Source organism: Scyliorhinus torazame, chromosome 15 (genome assembly GCF_047496885.1).
Source record: "Scyliorhinus torazame isolate Kashiwa2021f chromosome 15, sScyTor2.1, whole genome shotgun sequence".
NCBI classification, from domain to species: Eukaryota; Metazoa; Chordata; class Chondrichthyes; order Carcharhiniformes; family Scyliorhinidae; genus Scyliorhinus; species Scyliorhinus torazame.
In genome coordinates this window covers 202,729,969-202,757,463 of record NC_092721.1, presented here as the reverse complement: position 1 = coordinate 202,757,463, position 27,495 = coordinate 202,729,969, and the positions used below count along the sequence as shown (strand labels likewise).

Sequence of the window (27,495 nt, the reverse complement as noted above, 5' to 3'; positions counted from 1 at the left end):
GGAATTCCGAGTGAGCTCGGAAACGGGACTTGCCGTTAGTTAGGACTTGTGCGTCTGTGGATGATGCTATTACGTAAAATCTTCACCTAGGGCGACATGTGACGCAGTGGTTAGCACCGGGACTGCGGCGCTGAGGACCTGGGTTCGAATCCCGGCCCTGGGTCACTGTCCGTGTGGAGTTTGCACATTCTCCCCGTGTCTGCGTGCGTTTCACCCCCACAGCCCAAAGATGTGCAGGCTAGGTGGATTGGCCACGCTAAAATTGCCCCTTAATTGGAAAAAAAAATAACTGGGTACTCTAAATTTATTATTTTAAAAAAAATCTTCACCTGATCCTTCACGGAGGGTTAATCAGGAAATAATTGAACTCTGAGCCATTGAAGGTGTGGCACAGTGGTTAGCACTGCTGCCTCACAGCGCCGGAGACCCGAGCTGCAGTCTGGCCCTGGGTGGAGTTTGCACGTTCTCCCCGTGTCTGGCGTGGGTTTCCGCCGGGACGAGGTGCGAATGGGAAATTATTCCCGGCACCTGCTCTTTGGGAAATTTGTTGGGCCCGATGTTGAGGCTGGACAGTTGTAAAGTGTCAGAGGGGAGGTGAGGTGTTGTTCCGCGACCTCTCACCGAGATTCATTGGGGCAGCGTGACAGCTGGAGCACAGAGAGCGCGGAGAGGAACGGGGCAGAGCATTAAAAGGACACTGAGGCCCACCTTGGCCATGGTGGACCTGTATTTGATGTGTGCTGACACAGCCGGTGTCCAGTACGATGGTGCCGAGCACGGCCCAGCTTCTTTATCCAGAGAGCTGGAAATTCACACAGAGGTTCCTGGCTCTGATGGTCACCCAGTAACCCACCATGCCAACCTGTGGAAAATGTGGATTGGTAGAGGAGGGGCAGGTTGACCAGTGAGTGGAGATATTCTGGTCGAAAGTTATGCCAGCACCCATTGTCCAAGGTTACAATTTGGAGAATAGTAATTAAGATGGCAGGACTGCAGGGGGGTCGAACTGTATGGCATCAAGACCAAATCATCAAACTGTTTTGTCCCTTGTCTTGTTTCCTGTTCAGTGGGGCTTCATATGGGCTGAATCAGAAAAAGGATAAGAACTTACGAAATAGCAGCTGGGGTTGGCCATGCGACCCCTCGAGCCTGCTCTGACATTCAATCAGATCATGGGTGATTTTCATCCTCAACCCATTTTCCAGCATTATCCCCATATCCTGAATCACCTCAGTATCCAAAAGCTCTCCGTCTTGGATATACTCAATGACTGGACACCGACAACCTTCTGGGAGAGAATCAAAAAAAATCACAATCTTCTGAGTGAGGGAACTTCTCCTCAGTCCTACCTGGCATACCCCTTATCCCTAGTGGGCAGCACGGTAGCATTGTGGATAGCACAATTGCTTCACAGCTCCAGGGTCCCAGGTTCAATTCCGGCTTGGGTCACTGTCTGTGCGGAGTCTGCACATCCTCCCTGTGTGTGCGTGGGTTTCCTCCGGGTGCTCCGGTTTCCTCCCACAGTCCAAAGATGTGCAGGTTAGGTGGATTGGCCATGATAAATTGCCCTTAGTGTCCAAAATTGTCCTTAGTGTTGGGTGGGGTTACTGGGTTATGGGGATAGGGTGGAGGTGTTGACCTTGGGTAGGGTGCTCTTTCCAAGAGCCGGTGCAGACTCGATGGGCCGAATGGCCTCCTTCTGCACTGTAAATTCTATGATCTATGATATGATCCTGAGCCCTGTGACCCCGTGTCCTGGAGTCTCCAGCCAACAAGAAGGAAGCCTCCTCTTGGGCCCACCCTGATCACCTCTCATCCTCCTAAACTCCAGAGAATATGGGCCGGGTCTACTCAATTTCTCCTTGTCGGACAGTCCCAGGAGTCAGTGGAGCGAACCTTTGCTGCACGCCCTCTAATGCCACCGTGGGCGGGATTCTCCGACCCCCCACCGTGTCTTTGAGGCAGGAGCTGTGTCAACATTCAAGTTGCGATTGTGTGGGCCGATGAAGTGGTGTGAAAACAGGCTGGATGAAAAAACAATGTGAGCTATTACCTCATATAAGGACAGCTTTGGGCGGCACGGTGGTTAGCACTGTTGCTTCACAACGCCAGGGTCCCGGGTTCAATTCCCGGCTTGGATCACTGTCTGTGCGGAGTCTGCACGTTCTCCCCGTGCCTGCGTGGGTTTCCTCCGGGTGCTCCGGTTTCCGAATGAGGTGCTGTTCGGTAATTTGGACATTCTGAATTCTCCCTCCGTGTACCCGAACAGGCGCCGGAATGTGGCGACGAGGGGATTTTCACAGTAACTTCATTGCAGTGTTAAGCCTACTTGTGACACTAATAAAGATTATTATTATAACAAAAGGACGAACAACGACGGGATTGGCTCAAACGCCTACTTCAATGTTGCACTTTCCAAGTATTTCTATGCATTCTGGACTTTCCTAACCCATTGTAAGGCAAATGGATACTCACTCTGTCTACCGCAGAAAGCCTCTTGCTATTACAATCCCTCTTTTGTTTCTTCCCCAGGAACTGATATATAAAGAATTCTTTTCACAAGGAGATCTGGTGAGTGAACACTTGTCAATGTTAGTTATTTCCCAACACTTTCATTCATTGCGCTGAGAAATATCGAGACTCCCAGCGTTTGACTGACTATGGACCCGGGAGAGTTTTACACGGTAGTCAGGATCAACAACTTGCATTTATATAGCACTCCTTTAACCTACTGAAATGTCCCAAGATACTTTGCAGGAGGCGTTTGCCAATCAAGTTTTGGCACTAAGCTGCGTAAAGGAGATGTTAGGAAAGGTGACGGATAGATTTAGGGAGGTTTTACAAAAGGTCTTAAAAGGAGAGAGAGAGAGAGAAGTTGAGGTGGAGAGATTTACAGACGGAATCCAACATAACTGGAGACACGGTCAGCCCAAGTGGAGTGATTAGAATTGGGAATGTTCAAGAAGCCAGGATTGGAAGAATGCAGAGATCTTGGAGGGCTGTGGGGCCGGAGGAGGTTACAGAGATAGGGAGGGTAATGGGGCCGGAGGAGGTTACAGAGATAGGGAGGGTAATGGGGCCAGAGGAGGTTATAGAGATAGGGACGGTTGTGGGGTCAGAGGAGGTTACAGAGGAGGTTACAAAGGAGGTTACAGAGGAGGTTACAGAGATAGGGAGGGTTATGGGGCCAGAGGAGGTTACAGAGATGGGGAGGGTTATGGGGCCGGAGGAGGTTACAGAGATGGGGAGGGTTATGGGGCCGGAGGAGGTTACAGAGATGGGGAGGGTTATGGGGCCAGAGGAGGTTATAGAGATAGGGACGGTTGTGGGGTCAGAGGAGGTTATAGAGATAGGGACGGTTGTGGGGTCAGAGGAGGTTACAGAGGAGGTTACAAAGGAGGTTACAGAGGAGGTTACAGAGATAGGGAGGGTTATGGGGCCAGAGGAGGTTATAGAGATAGAGAGGGTTATGGGGCCAGAGGAGGTTACAGAGATAGGGAGGGTTATGGGGCCAGAGGATGTTACAGAGATAGGGTGGGTTATGGGGCCGGAGGAGGTTACAGAGATAGGGAGGGTAATGGGGCCAGAGGAGGTTATAGAGGTAGAGAGGGTTATGGGGCCAGAGGAGGTTACAGAGATAGGGAGGGTAATGGGGCCAGAGGAGGTTATAGAGATAGGGACGGTTGTGGGGCCAGAGGAGGTTACAGAGGAGGTTACAAAGGAGGTTACAGAGGAGGTTACGGGGATAGGGAGGGTTATGGGGCCAGAGGAGGTTACAGAGATAGAGAGGGTTATGGGGCCAGAGGATGTTACAGAGATAGGGTGGGTTATGGGGCCGGAGGAGGTTACAGAGATAGGGACGGTTGTGGGGGTCAGAGGAGGTTACAGAGATAGGGACGGTTGTGGGGGCCGGAGGAGGTTACAGAGATAGAGAGGGTTATGGGGCCAGAGGAGGTTACAGAGGTAGGGAGGGTTATGGGGCCAGAGGAGGTTACAGAGGAGGTTACAAAGGAGATTACAGAGGAGGTTACAGAGGAGGTTACAGAGATAGGAAGGGGTTATGAGGCCATTTGAAAACAAGAATGCTGGAAATTCTAAATGAGAACAAAAGTACTGGAAAAATGCAACAGGTCCCTAAGACCAGAAAACATGGGAGCAGGAATAGGCCACTTGGCCGAGCGAGTGAGTTCCACCATTTAATGAGATCATGACTGATCCGATAAGCCTCAACTCCACTTTCCCGCCTTATCCCCATAACCCTGGATTCCTTCACTGATTAAAACTCTGTCTCTCTCGGCCTTGAACATACCTAACGACCCAGCCGCTACAGCTCTCTGCAGTAAAGAATTCCACAGATTCACTACCCTTTGAGGGAAGAAATTCCTCCTCATCTCTGTCTGAAATGGGCGAATAATCTCCCTTATTCGGATATTATGCCCTCTGGTCCTAGACTCTCCCACAAGGGCAACAACCTCTCAGCATCTCCCCTGCCAAACCCCCTGAGAATCCTCTTTTTTTTAAATGTATTTTATTACAAACCTGTATCAAAACAGGTTACAGCAAATAAACACTCTGGGAAACATACTTCCCAGCAATCAACTATACATTCTGTACAAATTTGCCCCCCTTTTTCACCCCCCCCCCCCCAACCCCCATTCCCCCCCGCCCCACCCGCGACGAATAGCTCCTCAAACACGGTCACAAACATCCCCCACATTTTCTCAAACCCCCCTGAAGAGCCCCTTAACTCATACTTTATCTTCTCCAACCGCAGGAAGTCGTAGAGGTCACCCAACCAAGCCGCTACCCCCGGTGGCAATGCCCCCCCCAGTCACTGGTATATATCCCCAGTTTTTCCCTCCCCTTCCACATCCGGAGGCAGCAGTCGCTTCAGCAGGGTGTGTATCCCGGCAACTTAGGGAACCCCCTCCAGACCTTTCGTGCAAAGTCCCTAACCTGCAGATACCTGAACTCACTCCCCCTCGGCAGCTCTACCCTCTTCCTTAGCTCCTCCAGACCGGCGAACCCTTCCTCCAAATACAGATCCCTCACCTTGACCAGTCCCACTTCCCTCCACCTCCTGTATACACTGCCCTTCCCCCCCCCCAGCTCAAACCCATGATTCTCACACAGCGGCGTTAGCACCGACATCCCTTCCACCCTAAAATGCCGCCTCAACTGATTCCATATCTTCACCGTGGGATACACCACCCTGAATACCTACTCGGAGCCATTGGCAATGCTGCCATCACCATAGCCCTCAAACTCGACCCAGTACAAGATTCCTCCTCCACCCTAATCCACTCTACCCCTTCTCCTTCCTCCCATCATCGCACCTTATCCACATTCGTCGCCAGCCCTCTGTGAATCCTATGTGTCTCAATAAGGTCACCTCTCAACTCCACTGAGCACAGACCCAACCTACTCAACCTCTCCTCATTAAAAAAAACTTCCATACCCGGCATCGGCCGAGTGAACCTTTCCTGGACTGCCTCCAATGCTCGTACATCTTTCATTTGAAAAGGGGACCAAAATTGTTCACAGTGTTCCAGGTGTGGCAGCGTCTATGGCGAGGGAAACAGAGTTAACATTTTGAGTTGGATATGATCCTTCCACACAGGACAATGTGAATTTTAAATTAAGGCCTTGCCAGACTGGGATCCATTGTGGATCAGCCATCATAAAGGTTGATGAACAAACGTGACTTTATTTTTAATCGTTCATGGGATGTGGGCTTTGTAGGCTGGGCCAGCATCTTTAATTCCCCTTGAACCGAGGGGTTTGCAAGACCATTTCAGAGTCAACCACACTGCTGTGGGTCTGGAGTCACATGTAGGCCAGACCGGGTAAGGACGGCAGATTTCCTTCCCTAAAGGACATTAGTGAACCAGATGGACTTTTACAACAATCAATGATAGTTTCCTGGTCACCATTACTGAGACTAGTTTTAGATTCCTGAGTTATTAACTGCTGCTGTGGTGGGATTTGAACTCATATCTCCAGAGCGTCAGCTTCTCGATTACTACTCCGATCACATTGCCACTGCGCCACCATCTTCCTTTTGGGACTTGGTGCAAGTTAAGGTGAGGGCGTGAAGAGTTTTGGATCAGCTCCGGTTCTTGGAGGGTGCAAAATGGGAGAGAGGCCAGGAATCCATTGGAGTGGTCAAACCTGAAGGAAGCAAGGCACGGATGAAGGATTCGGCAGGGGCAGAGAGGGAGGATATTACAAGTCAAGTCATGACAGAAGGGTCATGGCAGAATTGATGAAGAGCATCTTAGGGTCCAATAGGTTGGCCAAGTTGCAAAATGTGTGGTTCCACCACAGGTAGTGTCCCAGAGTGGCTGCCTCCCTGAGGGACCTTTGACCTTTTCTCTTTTCCGACTCATTGACAGGAGAAAGCAATGGGTAACAATCCGCTCGAGATGATGGATCGGGAAAAGGCCTTCGTCCCAGAACTCCAAATCAGCTTCATGGAGCACATCGCCATGCCAACCTACGAGTAAGTCTGAAGGACATGAGATGCCCTGGCAAATCACAGGGAGAGTGGACAAGTGGATCCAAGGGTTAAGTGACGGGGGGCAGAATTTACCAGGCAGATTTCAAAAGGGAATTGGGTAAGCCATTCGGCCCATCGAGACTGCTCTCCCATTCAGTGCGATTTGCGTTGATAATCCTCGACTCCAGTTTCCCGCCTTATTCCCATAACCCTGGATTCCCCATTACTGATTGAAAACCTGGGAGGAGAGAGAGAGAGACAAGGAGCGGAACGAAGAGTGGGTGGACCTGGGAGAAGATCAGAAAGAGGAGGAGAGGGGATCAGGCAATGGGGGGGGGGGGGGGGGGGGAAGAGGGAAGGGAAGAGCAGGGAGAGGGATGGGGGAAGACAATGGGAAGGGGCTGGGATAACTGAGCAGGCGAGGTACAGGGAATTAAGGCTGGTACTCACGAGGGAGAGTGGGGTGGAAACACTCCTCCACAGGAGGGAGCAGAAACAAATCTCTCAGGGTGAGACGGGCAGACCATGGGGCAAATTATCTATTGAATCAATGAATCCTGGGACGTTTGTACAAGTGTGGCCAAGCCACAATACAAGCTAGCTCGAGGGTTTGGCAATAGAAAGGCGTTAGGTGGGGTTACTGGGTTACAGGGATAGGGTGGAGGTGTGGGCTTAAGTGGGGTCCTCTTTCCAAGGGTCAGTGCAGACTCGATGGGCCGAATGGCTTCCTTCTGTACTGTAAATTCTATGATTCTATGAATCAGGAGGACGTTTTCATTCTTATTCCACCTTTGGCTGGGGGGTTGTTGGTGGGGTGGGGGGTTGGTGGTGGTGGGGGGGGGGGGTAATATAAGTACCACTTCCAAGGTGAGAATTTAATGCCCTTCCCCAGTCACCCTGATTTGATCTGTGTAACTTGCTCGGTCATTATAGTGGCTGGACCAGGGTCAACCCCATTGCTGTGGGTCTGGAGTCACGTCTAGGCCAGACCGGGTAAGGACGGCAGATTTCCTTCCGGAAAGGACATGAGCGATGGGGTTTTTACGGCAATCCAGGAACATCATGGTCGGTTTCGCAGTGAGGAGTAGGCTTGGTGAATGGGGGGGGTGTAAAGTGTTGACGGGCAGACTGTTTGCTCCATTAGGGGGATCGCGGTGTGCACTGGGTGTGGGAGGGAGGGGGGGTGAGGGCGCTGGGGGAGTGTTCTGGAGCACCCCCAGGACTGCAGCTGCTGATGGGTCCCAGGAACAACAATCTCAGCCAAAAGGAATGGATCAGTCGTAGGAACTGAATAGGCAGAGAGTCAGAATCAACCAAGTCGCCCTCATCTGGTCGGCCGTTCCCAATTCCAGGCCAAGCAACGGGAAGTGAAAACATGCCGGAAACACCCCCGACAACTAACCTGGACTTGGCAGATTCAAACAAAGCAGCTTCCACACCCGGCTTGCGTGAATCAAATATTTAATGGTTTAATACGGCCACGAAGGAGCCCACACTGAGTGGTTCAAAGAAACATAGATTATTTACAATAACTATTATAGACGTCAGAGTCGGAGTCTGCCTTGCCCTGTCGCCACCTAAAATGGCTGATTCCCATCCGTACCCAACTGGTCAGCTTTATATACACGAAAAGTATAACCTGTTTATAGGTTCCCCATCCCCTTAACGGGGAGCACAGATTCTTCAAGTTCCCCCTCACTACTGACCCTCTAACAATGCAGCACTCCCTCAGTACTGACCCTCTGACAGTGCAGCACTCCCTCAGTACTGACCCTCTGACAGTGCAGCACTCCCTCAGTACTGACCCTCTGACAGTGCAGCATTCCCTCAGTACTGACCCTCTGACAGTGCAGCACTCCCTCAGTGCTGACCCTCTGACAGTGCGGTACTCCCTCAGTACTGACCATCTGACAGTGCGGCACTCCCTCAGTACTGACCCTCTGACAGTGCAGCACTCCCTCAGTGCTGACCCTCTGACTGTGCAGCACTCCCTCAGTACTGATCTTCTGACAGTGCAGCACTCCCTCAGTACGGACCCTCTGATAGTGCAGCTCTCCCTCAGTACTGACCCTCTGACTGTGCAGCACTCCCTCAGTACTGACCCTCGGACAGGCCAGCACTCCCTCAGTACTGACCCGCAGACAGTGCAGCGCTCTCTCAGTGCTGACCCTCAGACAGTGCAGCACTCCCTCAGTACTGACCCTCAGACAGTGCAGCTCTCTCTCAGTATTGACCCTCGTAAAGTGCAGCACTCCCTCAGTACTGACCATCTGGCAGTGCAGCTCTCTCTCAGTATTGACCCTCTGACAGTGCTGCACTCCCTCAGTACTGACCGTCTGACAGTGCAGCACTCCCTCAGTACTGACCCTCTGACAGTGCGGCACTCCCTCAGTACTGATCCTCTGACAGTGCGGCCCTCCCTCAGGACTGGCCCTCTGACAGTGCGAAACTCCCTCAGTACTGACCCTCTGACAGTGCAGCACTCCCTCAGTAATGACCCTCTAACAGTGCAGCACTCCCTCAGTACTGACCTTCTGACAGTGCGGCACTCCCTCAGTACTGACCCTCTGACAGTGCGGCACTCCCTCAGTACGGACCCTCTGACAGTGCAGCACTCCCTCAGTACTGACCCTCTGACAGTGCAGCACTCCCTCAGTACTGACCCTCTGACAGTGCGGCACTCCCTCAGTACTGACCCTCTGACAGTGCAGCACTCCCTCAGTACTGACCCTCTGACAGGCCAGCACTCCCTCAGTACTGACCCGCAGACAGTGCGGCACTCCCTCAGTCCTGATTCTCTGACAGTGCAGTACTCCCTCAGTACTGACGATAGTGACATTTAAGGGGCATCTTGACAAATACATGAATCGGATGGGAATAGGGGGTTACGGACCCAGGAAGTGTAGAAGATTGTAGTTTAGTCGGGCAGCATGGTCGGCACGGGCTTGGAGGGCCGAAGGGCCTGTTCCTGTGCTGTACTTTTCTTTGTTCTTTGATCTTTGACCCTCTGACAGTGCAGCACTCCCTCAGTACTGACCCTCTGACAGTGCAGCACTTCCTCAGTACTGACCCTCAGACAGCGCAGCACTCCCTCAGTACTGACCCTCTGACAGCGCAGCACTCCCTCAGTACTGACCCTCTGACAGTGCGGCACTCCCTCGGTACTGACACTCAGACAGTGCGGCACTCCCTCAGTACTGACCCTCAGACAGTGCCGCACTCCCTCAGTACTGACCCTCTGACAGTGCAGCACTTCCTCAGTACTGACCCTCTGACAGTGCAGAACTCCCTCAGTATTGACTCTCTGACAGTGCAGCACTCCCTCAGTATTGACCCTCTGACAGTGCATCACTCCCTCAGTACTTACCCTCTGACAGTGCGGCACTCCCTCAGTACTGACCCTCTGACAGTGCAGCACTCCCTCAGTACTGACCCTCTGACAGTGCAGCATTCCCTCAGTACTGACCCTCTGACAGTGCAGCACTCCCTCAGTGCTGACCCTCTGACAGTGCAGCACTCCCTCCGTACTGACCCTCAGACAGTGCAGCACTCCCTCAGTACTGACCCTCTGACAGTGCAGCACTCCCTCAGTACTGACCCTCAGACAGCGCAGCACTCCCTCAGTACAAACCCTCAGACAGCGCAGCACTCCCTCAGTACTGACCCTCTGACAGTGCGGCACTCCCTCAGTACCGACCCTCAGACAGTGCTGTGCTTCCTCAATACTGACCCTCTGACAGTGCAGCACTCCCTCAGTACCGAACCTCTGACAGTGCAGCACTCCCTCAGTATTAACCCTCTGACAGTGCAGCACTCCCTCAGTACTGACCCTCTGACAGTGCAGCACTCCCTCAGTACTGACCCTCTGACAGTGCGGCACTCCCTCAGTATTGACCCTCTGACAGTGCGTCACTCCCTCAGTACTGACCCTCTGACAGTGCGGCACTCCCTCAGTACTGACCCTCTGACAGTGCAGCACTCCCTCAATACTGACCCTCTGACAGTGCAGCACTCCCTCAGTACTGACCCACAGACAGCGCAGCACTCCCTCAGTACTGACCCTCAGACAGCGCAGCACTCCCTCAGGACTGACCCTCTGACTGTGCGGCACTCCCTCAGTACTGACCCTCTGACAGTGCGGCACTCCCTCAGTACTGACCCTCTGACAGTGCTGTGCTTCCTCAATACTGACCCTCTGACAGTGCAGCACTCCCTCAGTACTGACCCTATGACAGTGCAGCACTCCCTCAGTACTGACCCTCTGACAGTGCAGCACTCCCTCAGTACTGACCCTCTGACAATGCAGCACTCCCTCAGTACTGACCCTCTGACAGTGCAGCACTCCCTCAGTACCGACCCTCTGACAGTGCAGCACTCCCTCAGTATTAACCCTCTGACAGTGCAGCACTCCCTCAGTACTGACCCTCTGACAGTGCAGCACTCCCTCAGTACTGACCCTCTGACAGTGCGGCACTCCCTCAGTACTGACCCTCTGATAGTGCAGCTCTCCCTCAGTACTGACCCTCTGACTGTGCAGCACTCCCTCAGTACTGACCCTCGGACAGGCCAGCACTCCCTCAGTACTGACCATCTGGCAGTGCAGCTCTCTCTCAGTATTGACCCTCTGACAGTGCTGCACTCCCTCAGTACTGACCGTCTGACAGTGCAGCACTCCCTCAGTACTGACCCTCTGACAGTGCGGCACTCCCTCAGTACTGATACTCTGACAGTGCGGCCCTCCCTCAGGACTGGCCCTCTGACAGTGCGAAACTCCCTCAGTACTGACCCTCTGACAGTGCAGCACTCCCTCAGTAATGACCCTCTAACAGTGCAGCACTCCCTCAGTACTGACCCTCTGACAGTGCGGCACTCCCTCAGTACTGACCCTCTGACAGTGCGGCACTCCCTCAGTACGGACCCTCTGACAGTGCAGCACTCCCTCAGTACTGACCCTCTGACAGTGCAGCACTCCCTCAGTACTGACCCTCTGACAGGCCAGCACTCCCTCAGTACTGACCCGCAGACAGTGCGGCACTCCCTCAGTCCTGATTCTCTGACAGTGCAGTACTCCCTCAGTACTGACGATAGTGACATTTAAGGGGCATCTTGACAAATACATGAATAGGATGGGAATAGAGGGTTACGGACCCAGGAAGTGTAGAAGATTGTAGTTTAGTCGGGCAGCATGGTCGGCACGGGCTTGGAGGGCCGAAGGGCCTGTTCCTGTGCTGTACTTTTCTTTGTTCTTTGATCTTTGACCCTCTGACAGTGCAGCACTCCCTCAGTACTGACCCTCTGACAGTGCAGCACTTCCTCAGTACTGACCCTCAGACAGCGCAGCACTCCCTCAGTACTGACCCTCTGACAGCGCAGCACTCCCTCAGTACTGACCCTCTGACAGTGCGGCACTCCCTCAGTACTGACCCTCTGACAGTGCGGCACTCCCTCGGTACTGACACTCAGACAGTGCGGCACTCCCTCAGTACTGACCCTCAGACAGTGCGGCACTCCCTCAGTACTGACCCTCTGACAGTGCAGCACTTCCTCAGTACTGACCCTCTGACAGTGCAGAACTCCCTCAGTATTGACTCTCTGACAGTGCAGCACTCCCTCAGTATTGACCCTCTGACAGTGCATCACTCCCTCAGTACTTACCCTCTGACAGTGCGGCACTCCCTCAGTACTGACCCTCTGACAGTGCAGCACTCCCTCAGTACTGACCCTCTGACAGTGCAGCATTCCCTCAGTACTGACCCTCTGACAGTGCAGCACTCCCTCAGTGCTGACCCTCTGACAGTGCAGCACTCCCTCCGTACTGACCCTCAGACAGTGCAGCACTCCCTCAGTACTGACCCTCTGACAGTGCAGCACTCCCTCAGTACTGACCCTCAGACAGCGCAGCACTCCCTCAGTACAAACCCTCAGACAGCGCAGCACTCCCTCAGTACTGACCCTCTGACAGTGCGGCACTCCCTCAGTACCGACCCTCAGACAGTGCTGTGCTTCCTCAATACTGACCCTCTGACAGTGCAGCACTCCCTCAGTACTGACCGTCTGACAGTGCAGCACTCCCTCAGTATTGACCCTCTGACAGTGCAGCACTCCCTCAGTACCGACCCTCTGACAGTGCAGCACTCCCTCAGTATTAACCCTCTGACAGTGCAGCACTCCCTCAGTACTGACCCTCTGACAGTGCAGCACTCCCTCAGTACTGACCCTCTGACAGTGCGGCACTCCCTCAGTATTGACCCTCTGACAGTGCGTCACTCCCTCAGTACTGACCCTCTGACAGTGCGGCACTCCCTCAATACTGACCCTCTGACAGTGCAGCACTCCCTCAGTACCGAACCTCTGACAGTGCAGCACTCCCTCAGTATTAACCCTCTGACAGTGCAGCACTCCCTCAGTACTGACCCTCTGACAGTGCAGCACTCCCTCAGTACTGACCCTCTGACAGTGCGGCACTCCCTCAGTATTGACCCTCTGACAGTGCGTCACTCCCTCAGTACTGACCCTCTGACAGTGCGGCACTCCCTCAGTACTGACCCTCTGACAGTGCAGCACTCCCTCAATACTGACCCTCTGACAGTGCAGCACTCCCTCAGTACTGACCCACAGACAGCGCAGCACTCCCTCAGTACTGACCCTCAGACAGCGCAGCACTCCCTCAGGACTGACCCTCTGACTGTGCGGCACTCCCTCAGTACTGACCCTCTGACAGTGCGGCACTCCCTCAGTACTGACCCTCTGACAGTGCTGTGCTTCCTCAATACTGACCCTCTGACAGTGCAGCACTCCCTCAGTACTGACCCTATGACAGTGCAGCACTCCCTCAGTACTGACCCTCTGACAGTGCAGCACTCCCTCAGTACTGACCCTCTGACAATGCAGCACTCCCTCAGTACTGACCCTCTGACAGTGCAGCACTCCCTCAGTACCGACCCTCTGACAGTGCAGCACTCCCTCAGTATTAACCCTCTGACAGTGCAGCACTCCCTCAGTACTGACCCTCTGACAGTGCAGCACTCCCTCAGTACTGACCCTCTGACAGTGCGGCACTCCCTCAGTACTGACCCTCTGATAGTGCAGCTCTCCCTCAGTACTGACCCTCTGACTGTGCAGCACTCCCTCAGTACTGACCCTCGGACAGGCCAGCACTCCCTCAGTACTGACCATCTGGCAGTGCAGCTCTCTCTCAGTATTGACCCTCTGACAGTGCTGCACTCCCTCAGTACTGACCGTCTGACAGTGCAGCACTCCCTCAGTACTGACCCTCTGACAGTGCGGCACTCCCTCAGTACTGATACTCTGACAGTGCGGCCCTCCCTCAGGACTGGCCCTCTGACAGTGCGAAACTCCCTCAGTGCTGACCCTCTGACAGTGCAGCACTCCCTCAGTAATGACCCTCTAACAGTGCAGCACTCCCTCAGTACTGACCCTCTGACAGTGCGGCACTCCCTCAGTACTGACCCTCTGACAGTGCGGCACTCCCTCAGTACGGACCCTCTGACAGTGCAGCACTCCCTCAGTACTGACCCTCTGACAGTGCAGCACTCCCTCAGTACTGACCCTCTGACAGGCCAGCACTCCCTCAGTACTGACCCGCAGACAGTGCGGCACTCCCTCAGTCCTGATTCTCTGACAGTGCAGTACTCCCTCAGTACTGACGATAGTGACATTTAAGGGGCATCTTGACAAATACATGAATAGGATGGGAATAGAGGGTTACGGACCCAGGAAGTGTAGAAGATTGTAGTTTAGTCGGGCAGCATGGTCGGCACGGGCTTGGAGGGCCGAAGGGCCTGTTCCTGTGCTGTAATTTTCTTTGTTCTTTGATCTTTGACCCTCTGACAGTGCAGCACTCCCTCAGTACTGACCCTCTGACAGTGCAGCACTTCCTCAGTACTGACCCTCAGACAGCGCAGCACTCCCTCAGTACTGACCCTCTGACAGCGCAGCACTCCCTCAGTACTGACCCTCTGACAGTGCGGCACTCCCTCAGTACTGACCCTCTGACAGTGCGGCACTCCCTCGGTACTGACACTCAGACAGTGCGGCACTCCCTCAGTACTGACCCTCAGACAGTGCGGCACTCCCTCAGTACTGACCCTCTGACAGTGCAGCACTTCCTCAGTACTGACCCTCTGACAGTGCAGAACTCCCTCAGTATTGACTCTCTGACAGTGCAGCACTCCCTCAGTATTGACCCTCTGACAGTGCATCACTCCCTCAGTACTTACCCTCTGACAGTGCGGCACTCCCTCAGTACTGACCCTCTGACAGTGCAGCACTCCCTCAGTACTGACCCTCTGACAGTGCAGCATTCCCTCAGTACTGACCCTCTGACAGTGCAGCACTCCCTCAGTGCTGACCCTCTGACAGTGCAGCACTCCCTCCGTACTGACCCTCAGACAGTGCAGCACTCCCTCAGTACTGACCCTCTGACAGTGCAGCACTCCCTCAGTACTGACCCTCAGACAGCGCAGCACTCCCTCAGTACAAACCCTCAGACAGCGCAGCACTCCCTCAGTACTGACCCTCTGACAGTGCGGCACTCCCTCAGTACCGACCCTCAGACAGTGCTGTGCTTCCTCAATACTGACCCTCTGACAGTGCAGCACTCCCTCAGTACTGACCGTCTGACAGTGCAGCACTCCCTCAGTATTGACCCTCTGACAGTGCAGCACTCCCTCAGTACCGACCCTCTGACAGTGCAGCACTCCCTCAGTATTAACCCTCTGACAGTGCAGCACTCCCTCAGTACTGACCCTCTGACAGTGCAGCACTCCCTCAGTACTGACCCTCTGACAGTGCGGCACTCCCTCAGTATTGACCCTCTGACAGTGCGTCACTCCCTCAGTACTGACCCTCTGACAGTGCGGCACACCCTCAGTACTGACCCTCTGACAGTGCAGCACTCCCTCAGTACTGACCCTCTGACAGTGCAGCACTCCCTCAGTACTGACCCACAGACAGCGCAGCACTCCCTCAGTACTGACCCTCAGACAGCGCAGCACTCCCTCAGTACTGACCCTCTGACTGTGCGGCACTCCCTCAGTACTGACCCTCTGACAGTGCGACACTCCCTCAGTACTGACCCTCTGACAGTGCTGTGCTTCCTCAATACTGACCCTCTGACAGTGCAGCACTCCCTCAGTACTGACCCTATGACAGTGCAGCACTCCCTCAGTACTGACCCTCTGACAGTGCAGCACTCCCTCAGTACTGACCCTCTGACAATGCAGCACTCCCTCAGTACTGACCCTCTGACAGTGCAGCACTCCCTCAGTACCGACCCTCTGACAGTGCAGCACTCCCTCAGTATTAACCCTCTGACAGTGCAGCACTCCCTCAGTACTGACCCTCTGACAGTGCAGCACTCCCTCAGTACTGACCCTCTGACAGTGCGGCACTCCCTCAGTACTGACCCTCTGATAGTGCAGCTCTCCCTCAGTACTGACCCTCTGACTGTGCAGCACTCCCTCAGTACTGACCCTCGGACAGGCCAGCACTCCCTCAGTACTGACCCGCAGACAGTGCAGCGCTCTCTCAGTGCTGACCCTCAGACAGTGCAGCACTCCCCCAGTACGGGCCCTCTGACAGTGCAGCACTCCCTCAGTATTGACCTTCTGACAGTGCAGCTCTCCCTCAGTACTGACCCTCAGATGGTGCAGCACTCCCCCAGTACTGACCCTCTGACAGTGCCGTACTCCCTCAGTACTGACCCTCCGAAAGTGCAGCACTCCCTCAGTACTGACCCTCTGACAGTGCAGCACTCCCTCAGTGCTGACCCTCTGACAGTGTGGCACTCCCTCAGTACTGACCCTCTGACAGTGCGGCACTCCCTCAGTACTGACCCTCTGACAGTGCAGCACTCCCTCAGTGCTGACCCTCTGACTGTGCAGCACTCCCTCAGTACTGATCTTCTGACAGTGCAGCACTCCCTCAGTACTGACCCTCTGATAGTGCAGCTCTCCCTCAGTACTGACCCTCTGACTGTGCAGCACTCCCTCAGTACTGACCCTCTGACAGGCCAGCACTCCCTCAGTACTGACCCGCAGACAGTGCAGCGCTCTCTCAGTGCTGACCCTCAGACAGTGCAGCACTCCCTCAGTACTGACCCTCAGACAGTGCAGCTCTCTCTCAGTATTGACCCTCGTAAAGTGCAGCACTCCCTCAGTACTGACCATCTGACAGTGCAGCTCTCTCTCAGTATTGACCCTCTGACAGTGCTGCACTCCCTCAGTACTGACCCTCTGACAGTGCAGCACTCCCTCAGTACTGACCCTCTGACAGTGCTGTGCTTCCTCAATACTGACCCTCTGACAGTGAAGCACTCCCTCAGTACTGACCCTATGACAGTGCAGCACTCCCTCAGTATTGACCCTCTGACAGTGCAGCACTCCCTCAGTACTGACCCTCTGACAGTGCAGCACTCCCTCAGTATTGACCCTCTGACAGTGCAGCACTCCCTCAGTACTGACCCTCTGACAGTGCAGCACTCCCTCAGTACTGACCCTCTGACAATGCAGCACTCCCTCAGTACTGACCCTCTGACAGTGCCGCACTCCCTCAGTACTGACCCGCTGACAGTGCCACACTCCCTCAGTACTGACCCTCTGACAGTGCAGCACTCCCGCAGTACGGGCCCTCTGACAGTGCAGCACTCCCTCAGTATTGACCCTCTGACAGTGCGGCACTCCCTCGGTACTGACCCTCAGACAGTGCGGCACTCCCTCAGTACTGACCCTCAGACAGTGCCGCACTCCCACAGTACTGACTCTCTGACAGTGCAGCACTTCCTCAGTACTGACCCTCTGATAGTGCAGCTCTCCCTCAGTACTGACCCTCTGACTGTGCAGCACTCCCTCAGTACTGACCCTCGGACAGGCCAGCACTCCCTCAGTACTGACCCGCAGACAGTGCAGCGCTCTCTCAGTGCTGACCCTCAGACAGTGCAGCACTCCCCCAGTACGGGCCCTCTGACAGTGCAGCACTCCCTCAGTATTGACCTTCTGACAGTGCAGCTCTCCCTCAGTACTGACCCTCAGATGGTGCAGCACTCCCCCAGTACTGACCCTCTGACAGTGCCGTACTCCCTCAGTACTGACCCTCCGAAAGTGCAGCACTCCCTCAGTACTGACCCTCTGACAGTGCAGCACTCCCTCAGTGCTGACCCTCTGACAGTGTGGCACTCCCTCAGTACTGACCCTCTGACAGTGCGGCACTCCCTCAGTACTGACCCTCTGACAGTGCAGCACTCCCTCAGTGCTGACCCTCTGACTGTGCAGCACTCCCTCAGTACTGATCTTCTGACAGTGCAGCACTCCCTCAGTACTGACCCTCTGATAGTGCAGCTCTCCCTCAGTACTGACCCTCTGACAGGCCAGCACTCCCTCAGTACTGACCCGCAGACAGTGCAGCGCTCTCTCAGTGCTGACCCTCAGACAGTGCAGCACTCCCTCAGTACTGACCCTCAGACAGTGCAGCTCTCTCTCAGTATTGACCCTCGTAAAGTGCAGCACTCCCTCAGTACTGACCATCTGACAGTGCAGCTCTCTCTCAGTATTGACCCTCTGACAGTGCTGCACTCCCTCAGTACTGACCCTCTGACAGTGCAGCACTCCCTCAGTACTGACCCTCTGACAGTGCTGTGCTTCCTCAATACTGACCCTCTGACAGTGAAGCACTCCCTCAGTACTGACCCTATGACAGTGCAGCACTCCCTCAGTATTGACCCTCTGACAGTGCAGCACTCCCTCAGTACTGACCCTCTGACAGTGCAGCACTCCCTCAGTATTGACCCTCTGACAGTGCAGCACTCCCTCAGTACTGACCCTCTGACAGTGCAGCACTCCCTCAGTACTGACCCTCTGACAATGCAGCACTCCCTCAGTACTGACCCTCTGACAGTGCCGCACTCCCTCAGTACTGACCCGCTGACAGTGCCACACTCCCTCAGTACTGACCCTCTGACAGTGCAGCACTCCCGCAGTACGGGCCCTCTGACAGTGCAGCACTCCCTCAGTATTGACCCTCTGACAGTGCGGCACTCCCTCGGTACTGACCCTCAGACAGTGCGGCACTCCCTCAGTACTGACCCTCAGACAGTGCCGCACTCCCACAGTACTGACTCTCTGACAGTGCAGCACTTCCTCAGTACTGACCCTCGGACAGTGCAGCACTCTCTCAGTACTGACCCTCAGACAGCGCAGCACTCCCTCAGCACTGACCCTCCGACAGTGCAGCACTCCCTCAGTACTGACCCTCTGACAGTGCAGCACTCCCTCAGTACTGACCCTCTGACAGTGCGGCACTCCCTCAGTACTGACCCTCTGACAGTGCGGCACTCCCTCGGTACTGACCCTCAGACAGTGCGGCACTCCCTCAGTACTGACCCTCAGACAGTGCCGCACTCCCTCAGTACTGACCCTCTGACAGTGCAGCACTTCCTCAGTACTGGCCCTCTGACAGTGCAGCACTCCCTCAGGACTGACCCTCTGACAGTGCAGCACTCCCTCAGTACTGACCCTCTGACAGTGCAGCACTCCCTCAGTACTGACCCTCTGACAGTGCAGCACTCCCTCAGTACTGACCCTCTGACAGAGCCGCACTCCCTCAGTACTGGCCCTCTGACAGTGCCACACTCCCTCAGTACTGACCCTCTGACAGTGCAGCACTCCCCCAGTACGGGCCCTCTGACAGTGCAGCACTCCCTCAGTATTGACCTTCTGACAGTGCAGCTCTCCCTCAGTACTGACCCTCAGATGGTGCAGCACTCCCCCAGTACTGACCCTCTGACAGTGCCGTACTCCCTCAGTACTGACCCTCCGACAGTGCAGCACTCCCTCAGTACTGACCCTCTGACAGTGCAGCACTCCCTCAGTGCTGACCCTCTGACAGTGTGGCACTCCCTCAGTACTGACCCTCTGACAGTGCGGCACTCCCTCAGTACTGACCCTCTGACAGTGCAGCACTCCCTCAGTGCTGACCCTCGGACTGTGCAGCACTCCCTCAGTACTGATCTTCCGACAGTGCAGCACTCCCTCAGTACTGACCCTCTGATAGTGCAGCTCTCCCTCAGTACTGACCCTCTGACTGTGCAGCACTCCCTCAGTACTGACCCTCTGACAGGCCAGCACTCCCTCAGTACTGACCCGCAGACAGTGCAGCGCTCTCTCAGTGCTGACCCTCAGACAGTGCAGCACTCCCTCAGTACTGACCCTCAGACAGTGCAGCTCTCTCTCAGTATTGACCCTCGTAAAGTGCAGCACTCCCTCAGTACTGACCATCTGACAGTGCAGCTCTCTCTCAGTATTGACCCTCTGACAGTGCTGCACTCCCTCAGTACTGACCCTCTGACAGTGCAGCACTCCCTCAGTACTGACCCTCTGACAGTGCGGCACTCCCTTAGTACTGATCCTCTGACAGTGCGGCCCTCCCTCAGGACTGGCCCTCTGACAGTGCGAAACTCCCTCAGTACTGACCCTCTGACAGTGCAGCACTCCCTCAGTAATGACCCTCTAACAGTGCGGCACTCCCTCAGTACTGACCCTCTGACAGTGCGGCACTCCCTCAGTACTGACCCTCTGACAGTGCGGCACTCCCTCAGTACGGACCCTCTGACAGTGCAGCACTCCCTCAGTACTGACCCTCTGACAGTGCAGCACTCCCTCAGTCCTGACCCTCTGACAGTGCGGCACTCCCTCAGTACTGACCCTCTGACAGTGCAGCACTCCCTCAGTACTGACCCTCTGACAGGCCAGCACTCCCTCAGTACTGACCCGCAGACAGTGCGGCACTCCCTCAGTCCTGATTCTCTGACAGTGCAGTACTCCCTCAGTACTGACGATAGTGACATTTAAGGGGCATCTTGACAAATACATGAATAGGATGGGAATAGAGGGTTACGGACCCAGGAAGTGTAGAAGATTGTAGTTTAGTCGGGCAGCATGGTCGGCACGGGCTTGGAGGGCCGAAGGGCCTGTTCCTGTGCTGTACTTTTCTTTGTTCTTTGATCTTTGACCCTCTGACAGTGCAGCACTCCCTCAGTACTGACCCTCTGACAGTGCGGCACTCCCTCAGTGCTGACCCTCTTACAGTGCGGCACTCCCTCAGTACTGACCCTCTGACAGTGCGGCACTCCCTCAGTACTGACCCTCTGACAATGCAGCACTCCCTCCGTACTGACCCTCAGACAGTGCAGCACTCTCTCTGTACGGACCCTCAGACAGCGCAGCATTCCCTCAGTACTGACCCTCTGACAGTGCAGCACTCCCTCAGTGCTGACCCTCTGACAGTGCGGCACTCCCTCAGTACTGACCCTCTGACAGTGCGGCACTCCCTCAGTACTGACCCTCTGACAGTGCGGCACTCCCTCAGTACTGACCCTCTGACAGTGCGGCACTCCCTCAGTACTGACCCTCTGACAGTGCGGCACTCCCTCGGTACTGACACTCAGACAGTGCGGCACTCCCTCAGTACTGACCCTCAGACAGTGCCGCACTCCCTCAGTACAGACCCTCTGACAGTGCAGAACTCCCTCAGTATTGACTCTCTGACAGTGCAGCACTCCCTCAGTACTTACCCTCTGACAGTGCGGCACTCCCTCAGTACTGACCCTCTGACAGTGCAGCACTCCCTCAGTACTGACCCTCTGACAGTGCAGCATTCCCTCAGTACTGACCCTCTGACAGTGCAGCACTCCCTCAGTGCTGACCCTCTGACAGTGCAGCACTCCCTCCGTACTGACCCTCAGACAGTGCAGCACTCCCTCAGTACTGACCCTCTGACAGTGCAGCACTCCCTCAGTACTGACCCTCAGACAGCGCAGCACTCCCTCAGTACAAACCCTCAGACAGCGCAGCACTCCCTCAGTACTGACCCTCTGACAGTGCGGCACTCCCTCAGTACCGACCCTCAGACAGTGCTGTGCTTCCTCAATACTGACCCTCTGACAGTGCAGCACTCCCTCAGTACTGACCCTCTGACAGTGCAGCACTCCCTCAGTATTGACCCTCTGACAGTGCAGCACTCCCTCAGTACCGACCCTCTGACAGTGCAGCACTCCCTCAGTATTAACCCTCTGACAGTGCAGCACTCCCTCAGTACTGAGCCTCTGACAGTGCAGCACTCCCTCAGTACTGAGCCTCTGACAGTGCAGCACTCCCTCAGTACTGACCCTCTGACAGTGCAGCACTCCCTCAGTACTGACCCTCTGACAGTGCCGCACTCCCTCAGTACTGACCCTCTGACAGTGCCACGCTCCCTCAGTACTGACCGTCTGACAGTGCCACACTCCCTCAGTATTGACCCTCTGACAGTGCAGCACTCCCCCAGTACGGGCCCTCTGACTGTGCAGCACTCCCTCAGTATTGACTCTCTGACAGTGCAGCACTCCCTCAGTATTGACCCTCTGACAGTGCGTCACTCCCTCAGTACTGACCCTCTGACAGTGCGGCACTCCCTCAGTCCTGACCCTCTGACAGTGCAGCACTCCCTCAGTACTGACCCTCTGACAGTGCAGCACTCCCTCAGTACTGACCCACAGACAGCGCAGCACTCCCTCAGTCCTGACCCTCAGACAGCGCAGCACTCCCTCAGTACTGACCCTCTGACTGTGCGGCACTCCCTCAGTACTGACCCTCTGACAGTGCGGCACTCCCTCAGTACTGACCCTCTGACAGTGCTGTGCTTCCTCAATACTGACCCTCTGACAGTGCAGCACTCCCTCAGTACTGACCCTATGACAGTGCAGCACTCCCTCAGTATTGACCCTCTGACAGTGCAGCACTCCCTCAGTACTGACCCTCTGACAGTGCAGCACTCCCTCAGTATTGACCCTCTGACAGTGCAGCACTCCCTCAGTACTGACCCTCTGACAGTGCAGCACTCCCTCAGTACTGACCCTCTGACAATGCAGCACTCCCTCAGTACTGACCTTCTGACAGTGCCGCACTCCCTCAGTACTGACCCTCTGACAGTGCCACACTCCCTCAGTACTGACCCTCTGACAGTGCAGCACTCCCCCAGTACGGGCCCTCTGACAGTGCAGCACTCCCTCAGTATTGACCCTCTGACAGTGCAGCTCTCCCTCAGTACTGACCCTCAGATGGTGCAGCACTCCCCCAGTACTGACCCTCTGACAGTGCAGTACTCCCTCAGTACTGACCCTCTGACAGTGCAGCACTCCCTCAGTATTGACCCTCTGACAGTGCGGCACTCCCTCGGTACTGACCCTCAGACAGTGCGGCACTCCCTCAGTACTGACCCTCAGACAGTGCCGCACTCCCACAGTACTGACTCTCTGACAGTGCAGCACTTCCTCAGTACCGACCCTCGGACAGTGCAGCACTCTCTCAGTACTGACCCTCAGACATCGCAGCACTCCCTCAGCACTGACCCTCCGACAGTGCAGCACTCCCTCAGTACTGACCCTCTGACAGTGCAGCACTCCCTCAGTACTGACCCTCTGACAGTGCGGCACTCCCTCAGTACTGACCCTCTGACAGTGCGGCACTCCCTCGGTACTGACCCTCAGACAGTGCGGCACTCCCTCAGTACTGACCCTCAGACAGTGCCGCACTCCCTCAGGACTGACCCTCTGACAGTGCAGCACTCCCTCAGTACTGACCCTCTGACAGTGCAGCACTCCCTCAGTACTGACCCTCTGACAGTGCAGCACTCCCTCAGTACTGACCCTCTGACAGTGCCGCACTCCCTCAGTACTGACCCTCTGACAGTGCCACACTCCCTCAGTACTGACCCTCTGACAGTGCAGCACTCCCCCAGTACGGGCCCTCTGACAGTGCAGCACTCCCTCAGTATTGACCCTCTGACAGTGCAGCTCTCCCTCAGTACTGACCCTCAGATGGTGCAGCACTCCCCCAGTACTGACCCTCTGACAGTGCCGTACTCCCTCAGTACTGACCCTCCGACAGTGCAGCACTCCCTCAGTACTGACCCTCTGACAGTGCAGCACTCCCTCAGTACTGACCCTCTGACAGTGCAGCACTCCCTCAGTGCTGACCCTCTGACAGTGCAGCACTCCCTCAGTACTGACCCTCTGACAGTGCAGCACTCCCTCAGTACTGACCCTCAGACAGCGCAGCACTCCCTCAGTACTGACCCTCAGACAGCGCAGTGCTTCCTCAATACTGACCGTCTGACAGTGCAGCACTCCCTCAGTACCGACCCTCAGACAGCCTGGTATTTTGAGGCCTGGGCCTGGACGACAGAAGCTGTTGTCTGGAGGGAGGGGATGCTGTCCTCTGAGCCTGAATTAACTCTGTGATTTGTTTTTGGGCAGGCTCCTGAAGAACCTCATGCCTGAGGCAGACCCTCTGTACCAACAAGTCAAGGCAAACCGGGACCACTGGGCTAAGGTCGCCCCAAAGTTCACCACAATGGGGCTTCCCAGTGACAACTCCCTGGACTTTCTCGATGACGAGGTTCCAGATACACTAACCCAAGCAGACACTCCCCCAGAGACTCCGAAAATCCTACCACAGGACCCAGAAGCCACTTCTACTCAATGATTATTTTTATTCCGGTTTTAGAGAACAGAAAACAATACAAAAAAACAAATTCAAGGAAGCGACAGCCAACTGCAGACATTGGCATTGTTTAAATTTATTTATTTTTTATAAGCCTGAATATTAATTGAGTGGTTGTTCCCATTGTCTCTTTCTCAATCTTATCTTTCCTTGAGGCTTGCACTCAACAAACTTGCGTTTATATAGAATGCTCAAGGTAGTAACAGTCACATCCCTCTGTGCAGCAACACCAGTGTTATCAGACCGAATTTTATACCCAACTGCCGATTGAACAAGTGACTGACAGCTTACTCAACGTGCCATCTTGTTTCATGGGGTCTTGGCCTGAAGGAGCATCTGAAAGGAGAGAGAAATGAGAGACGGGCAGCCAATTGGAAAGCCGGCTGGAGGCAATTTCGGAGCTTGGAGCGCAGGGAGCTGCAAGAGCGGCCTCCTTTAAAACCGAGGACGCTCAATGGGCCCTAATTAGAGGAAGGCAGAGATCTCGGAGGGTTGTGGGGCTGGAGGAGATTCCAGAGTTAGGGAGTGGGGTGCGTTTGGGAGGGAGTGGGGAGGGGTGTTGTGTTGGGCGGGGGGGGGGGGGGGTGGGGGGACCTTTGAGGCACTGAAGGGTTTCCACCAAGGCAATAATCATTTCCGATTCAGATCGAGGCATTGCTTGACCAGGAGCCAGCATGACTCAACAAACACTGGGGGGTGATGGGGGAACTGGACTTGGCACCACTCAGGGGAAAGATAGCAGAGTCTTTGGAGGAACTTCAGTTCCCGGCGGTGCTGAATACGGGAGGCCGAGTGGGAAAGCTTGGGAACAGGCCCAACACCCACCTCCGCCACCCCACCTCCCCCCCACCCCCATGCCAACACCGTCACACCCATGTCTGAGTTAGCATTCCACACGTTCAGCGTGTGGCTGGGAGTCCCAGCTCGTCAGGCTGGGCTATGGACAGCACCTTCCCTTCGGTTTGTGGTCGCTTCCTAATCCGGAGACATTCTCCAAATGGGGAGCTTTGTTTCATTTCTTTGACTTCTCTTCGGTCACTTATCCAGCAACGACCAAACTTCCAAAGTCACGTGGCCTGCTCAACTCTGCTGTCCCATTTCACCCCGGGTTCGAATGATCTGTCCACAATTGCTCGGTGCTGGGATTTTGGTTGTGGTGATGGATAAACTTTTTAATCTATAGAACCCCCGCAGTGCAGAGGAGCCCATTCGGCCCATTGAGTCCGCACTGACCCTCTGAAAGAGCGCCCTCTCTAGACACCGCTCCCCCAGCCTATCCCTGTAATCCACCTAACCTGCATATCTTTGGACTGTGGGAGGAAACCGGAGCACCCGGAGGAAACCCACGCAGACACGGGGAGGATGTGCAGACTCCGCACAGACAGTGACCCAGCGGGGAATCAAACCCGGGTACTTGGCGCTGTGAGGCAGCAGTGCTAACCACCGTGCCTCCTCATCGAGCACCACTACTGTAGATTTTCTACACTTGAAGCTGCAGGTATTGCTGACGGAGGCCCAACATGTTTGTACTGGGATCCACGCCAATTCTACTGTTTAGTTCCTGCTTCACAGTCCTTCAAACACCCTTGTTTTCAAAGGCAAACAGGGTCTCTGCCTCTCCCACTTGTTCAATCATGGATTTCCAGTGAGTCCCTCCCACACTCCGGGTGAAAATATTCAACCTCAACTTCCCTCTAATCCTTCTACTGATTGCTTTCGATCTCTGTCCCCTGATTATTGGCCTTTCTGATCAGGGGAAATAGGGCCTTCCGATCCACTCTGTCTAAGCTCCTCATGTTGTCGTAAATGTATTATTTTGTGGAGCGTGGCTGTTGCTGGCTGGGTCAGCATTTGTTCCCCATCCCTAATTACCGTGGGACTGAGTGTCTCGCTCAGTGGGGCAGTTAAGAGACTACTGTGGGTCTGGAGTCACCTGTAGGCCAGACCGGGTAAGGACGGCAGATTTCCTTCCCTAAAGGACATTAGTGAACCAGATGGGTTTTTACAACAATCGACAATGGTTTCATTGGATAAAAGCAAATTACTGCGGATGCTGGAATCTGAAACGAAAGAGAAAATGCTGGAAAATCTCAGCAGGTCTGGCAGCATCTGTAGGGAGAGAAAAGGGCTAACGTTTCGGGTCCGATGACTCTTTGTCAAAGCTAAGAGACAGAGAAAGTGGGAAATATTTATACTGTGGAGTGAGAATGAAAGATGAGTCATAGCCACAGAAACCCAGGGAAACGGGGTGCTAATGGCCACAGAAACCAAGGGGAAAGAGTGCGAATGGCAGACCCCAGAGAGGACAAAAGATGTGAAAGGCCAAACAGCAGAGAAACCAACATCAGAGGATGAACTGTAGATGTGGGGGGAGCGGAAGGGGGAAGCAAAGAGGAGAAATGGTAAGGAAAGGTGGATAAGATGGGGGGGGGGGTTAATATATATTAAGAAAGACAAGAAAGAAAGAAATGGTAAAAGACAGTTAAAATGAAATGGGATGAAAACCAATGGGTCGAGGTGGGGTAGAGCTGATCATCTGAAGTTGTTGAATTCGATGTTGAGACCGGAAGGCTGCAGCGTGCCGAACCGGAAGATGAGATGTTGTTCCTCTAGTTTGCGTTGAGCTTCACTGGAGTATTGCAGCAGGCCAAGGACGGACATGTGGGCCTGGGAGCAGGGTCTTGGTTTCATGGTCACCATTCCTGAGACTGGTTTTCAATTCCAGAATTTATTGATTAAATTCCGCCGGCTGCTTTGGCAGGATTTGAACCTATTTCCCCATTAGGTTTGCTTGGGCCTCTAATGACTCAGCCAGTGACAAATTCCTCTCTCCCCACTTCAGCTAAATCTCTCCCCCAGACTCCACTGTTCAAAAGATAGCAAACAGAGTCAATCATTCCTCATTGTGGAAATCCTACATTCCTTGCAACCTCCTGGTAAATCATCTCCACATCCTCTCTCGTGAGACTACATCCCGCCTGCAATGTGGTGACCAGTACTGTCTGCAATACTGTAGCTGTGGTCTAACTGGTGTTTTATACAGTTACAGCATAACCTACCCTTTCTTGTCCTTTCTTTAACTTCTCTAATTTTAACTAAATTAAGATCACTATTACCAAATTGCTCTTCCATTGATACTCTTTCTGCTTGCCCAGGTTTCCTAATTTCCTAATATAAACTCTAGATCTGTCACTTATTCTATCCCAGTTAATATTCAAGGAGTTGGAATTCCCAACTGTTTCTGCCCTATTGTTCCTGCACTTTTCCACAGTTTGCTGAATTATCTTCGCTTTCATAGAATCCCTACAGTGCAGAAGGAGGCCATTCGGCCCATAGGGTCCGCAACAACCACCGAAAGAGCACCCTAACTAAGGCCCACGTCCCCGCCCTTTCCCCATAACCCCACCTAACCTTTGGACACAAAGGGGCAATTTAGCATGG

General features: G+C 54.4%; 1 protein-coding gene across 14 annotated transcripts in view; it reads left to right on the top strand.

The window, feature by feature from the left end:
* Positions 1-24,173, top strand: part of pde2a (phosphodiesterase 2A) — a 698,440-nt gene extending 674,267 nt beyond the window's left edge. For all 14 annotated transcript variants that reach the window (XM_072477464.1, XM_072477463.1, XM_072477456.1 and 11 more), the window contains 3 exons: positions 2,533-2,571; positions 6,396-6,502; positions 23,808-24,173. In XM_072477464.1, coding sequence (XP_072333565.1) covers positions 2,533-2,571; positions 6,396-6,502; positions 23,808-24,036 — 375 coding nt within the window. In that variant the 3' untranslated portion in view covers positions 24,037-24,173. The remainder of the gene's footprint in view (positions 1-2,532; positions 2,572-6,395; positions 6,503-23,807) is intronic.
* Positions 24,174-27,495: the final 3,322 nt, after the last annotated feature.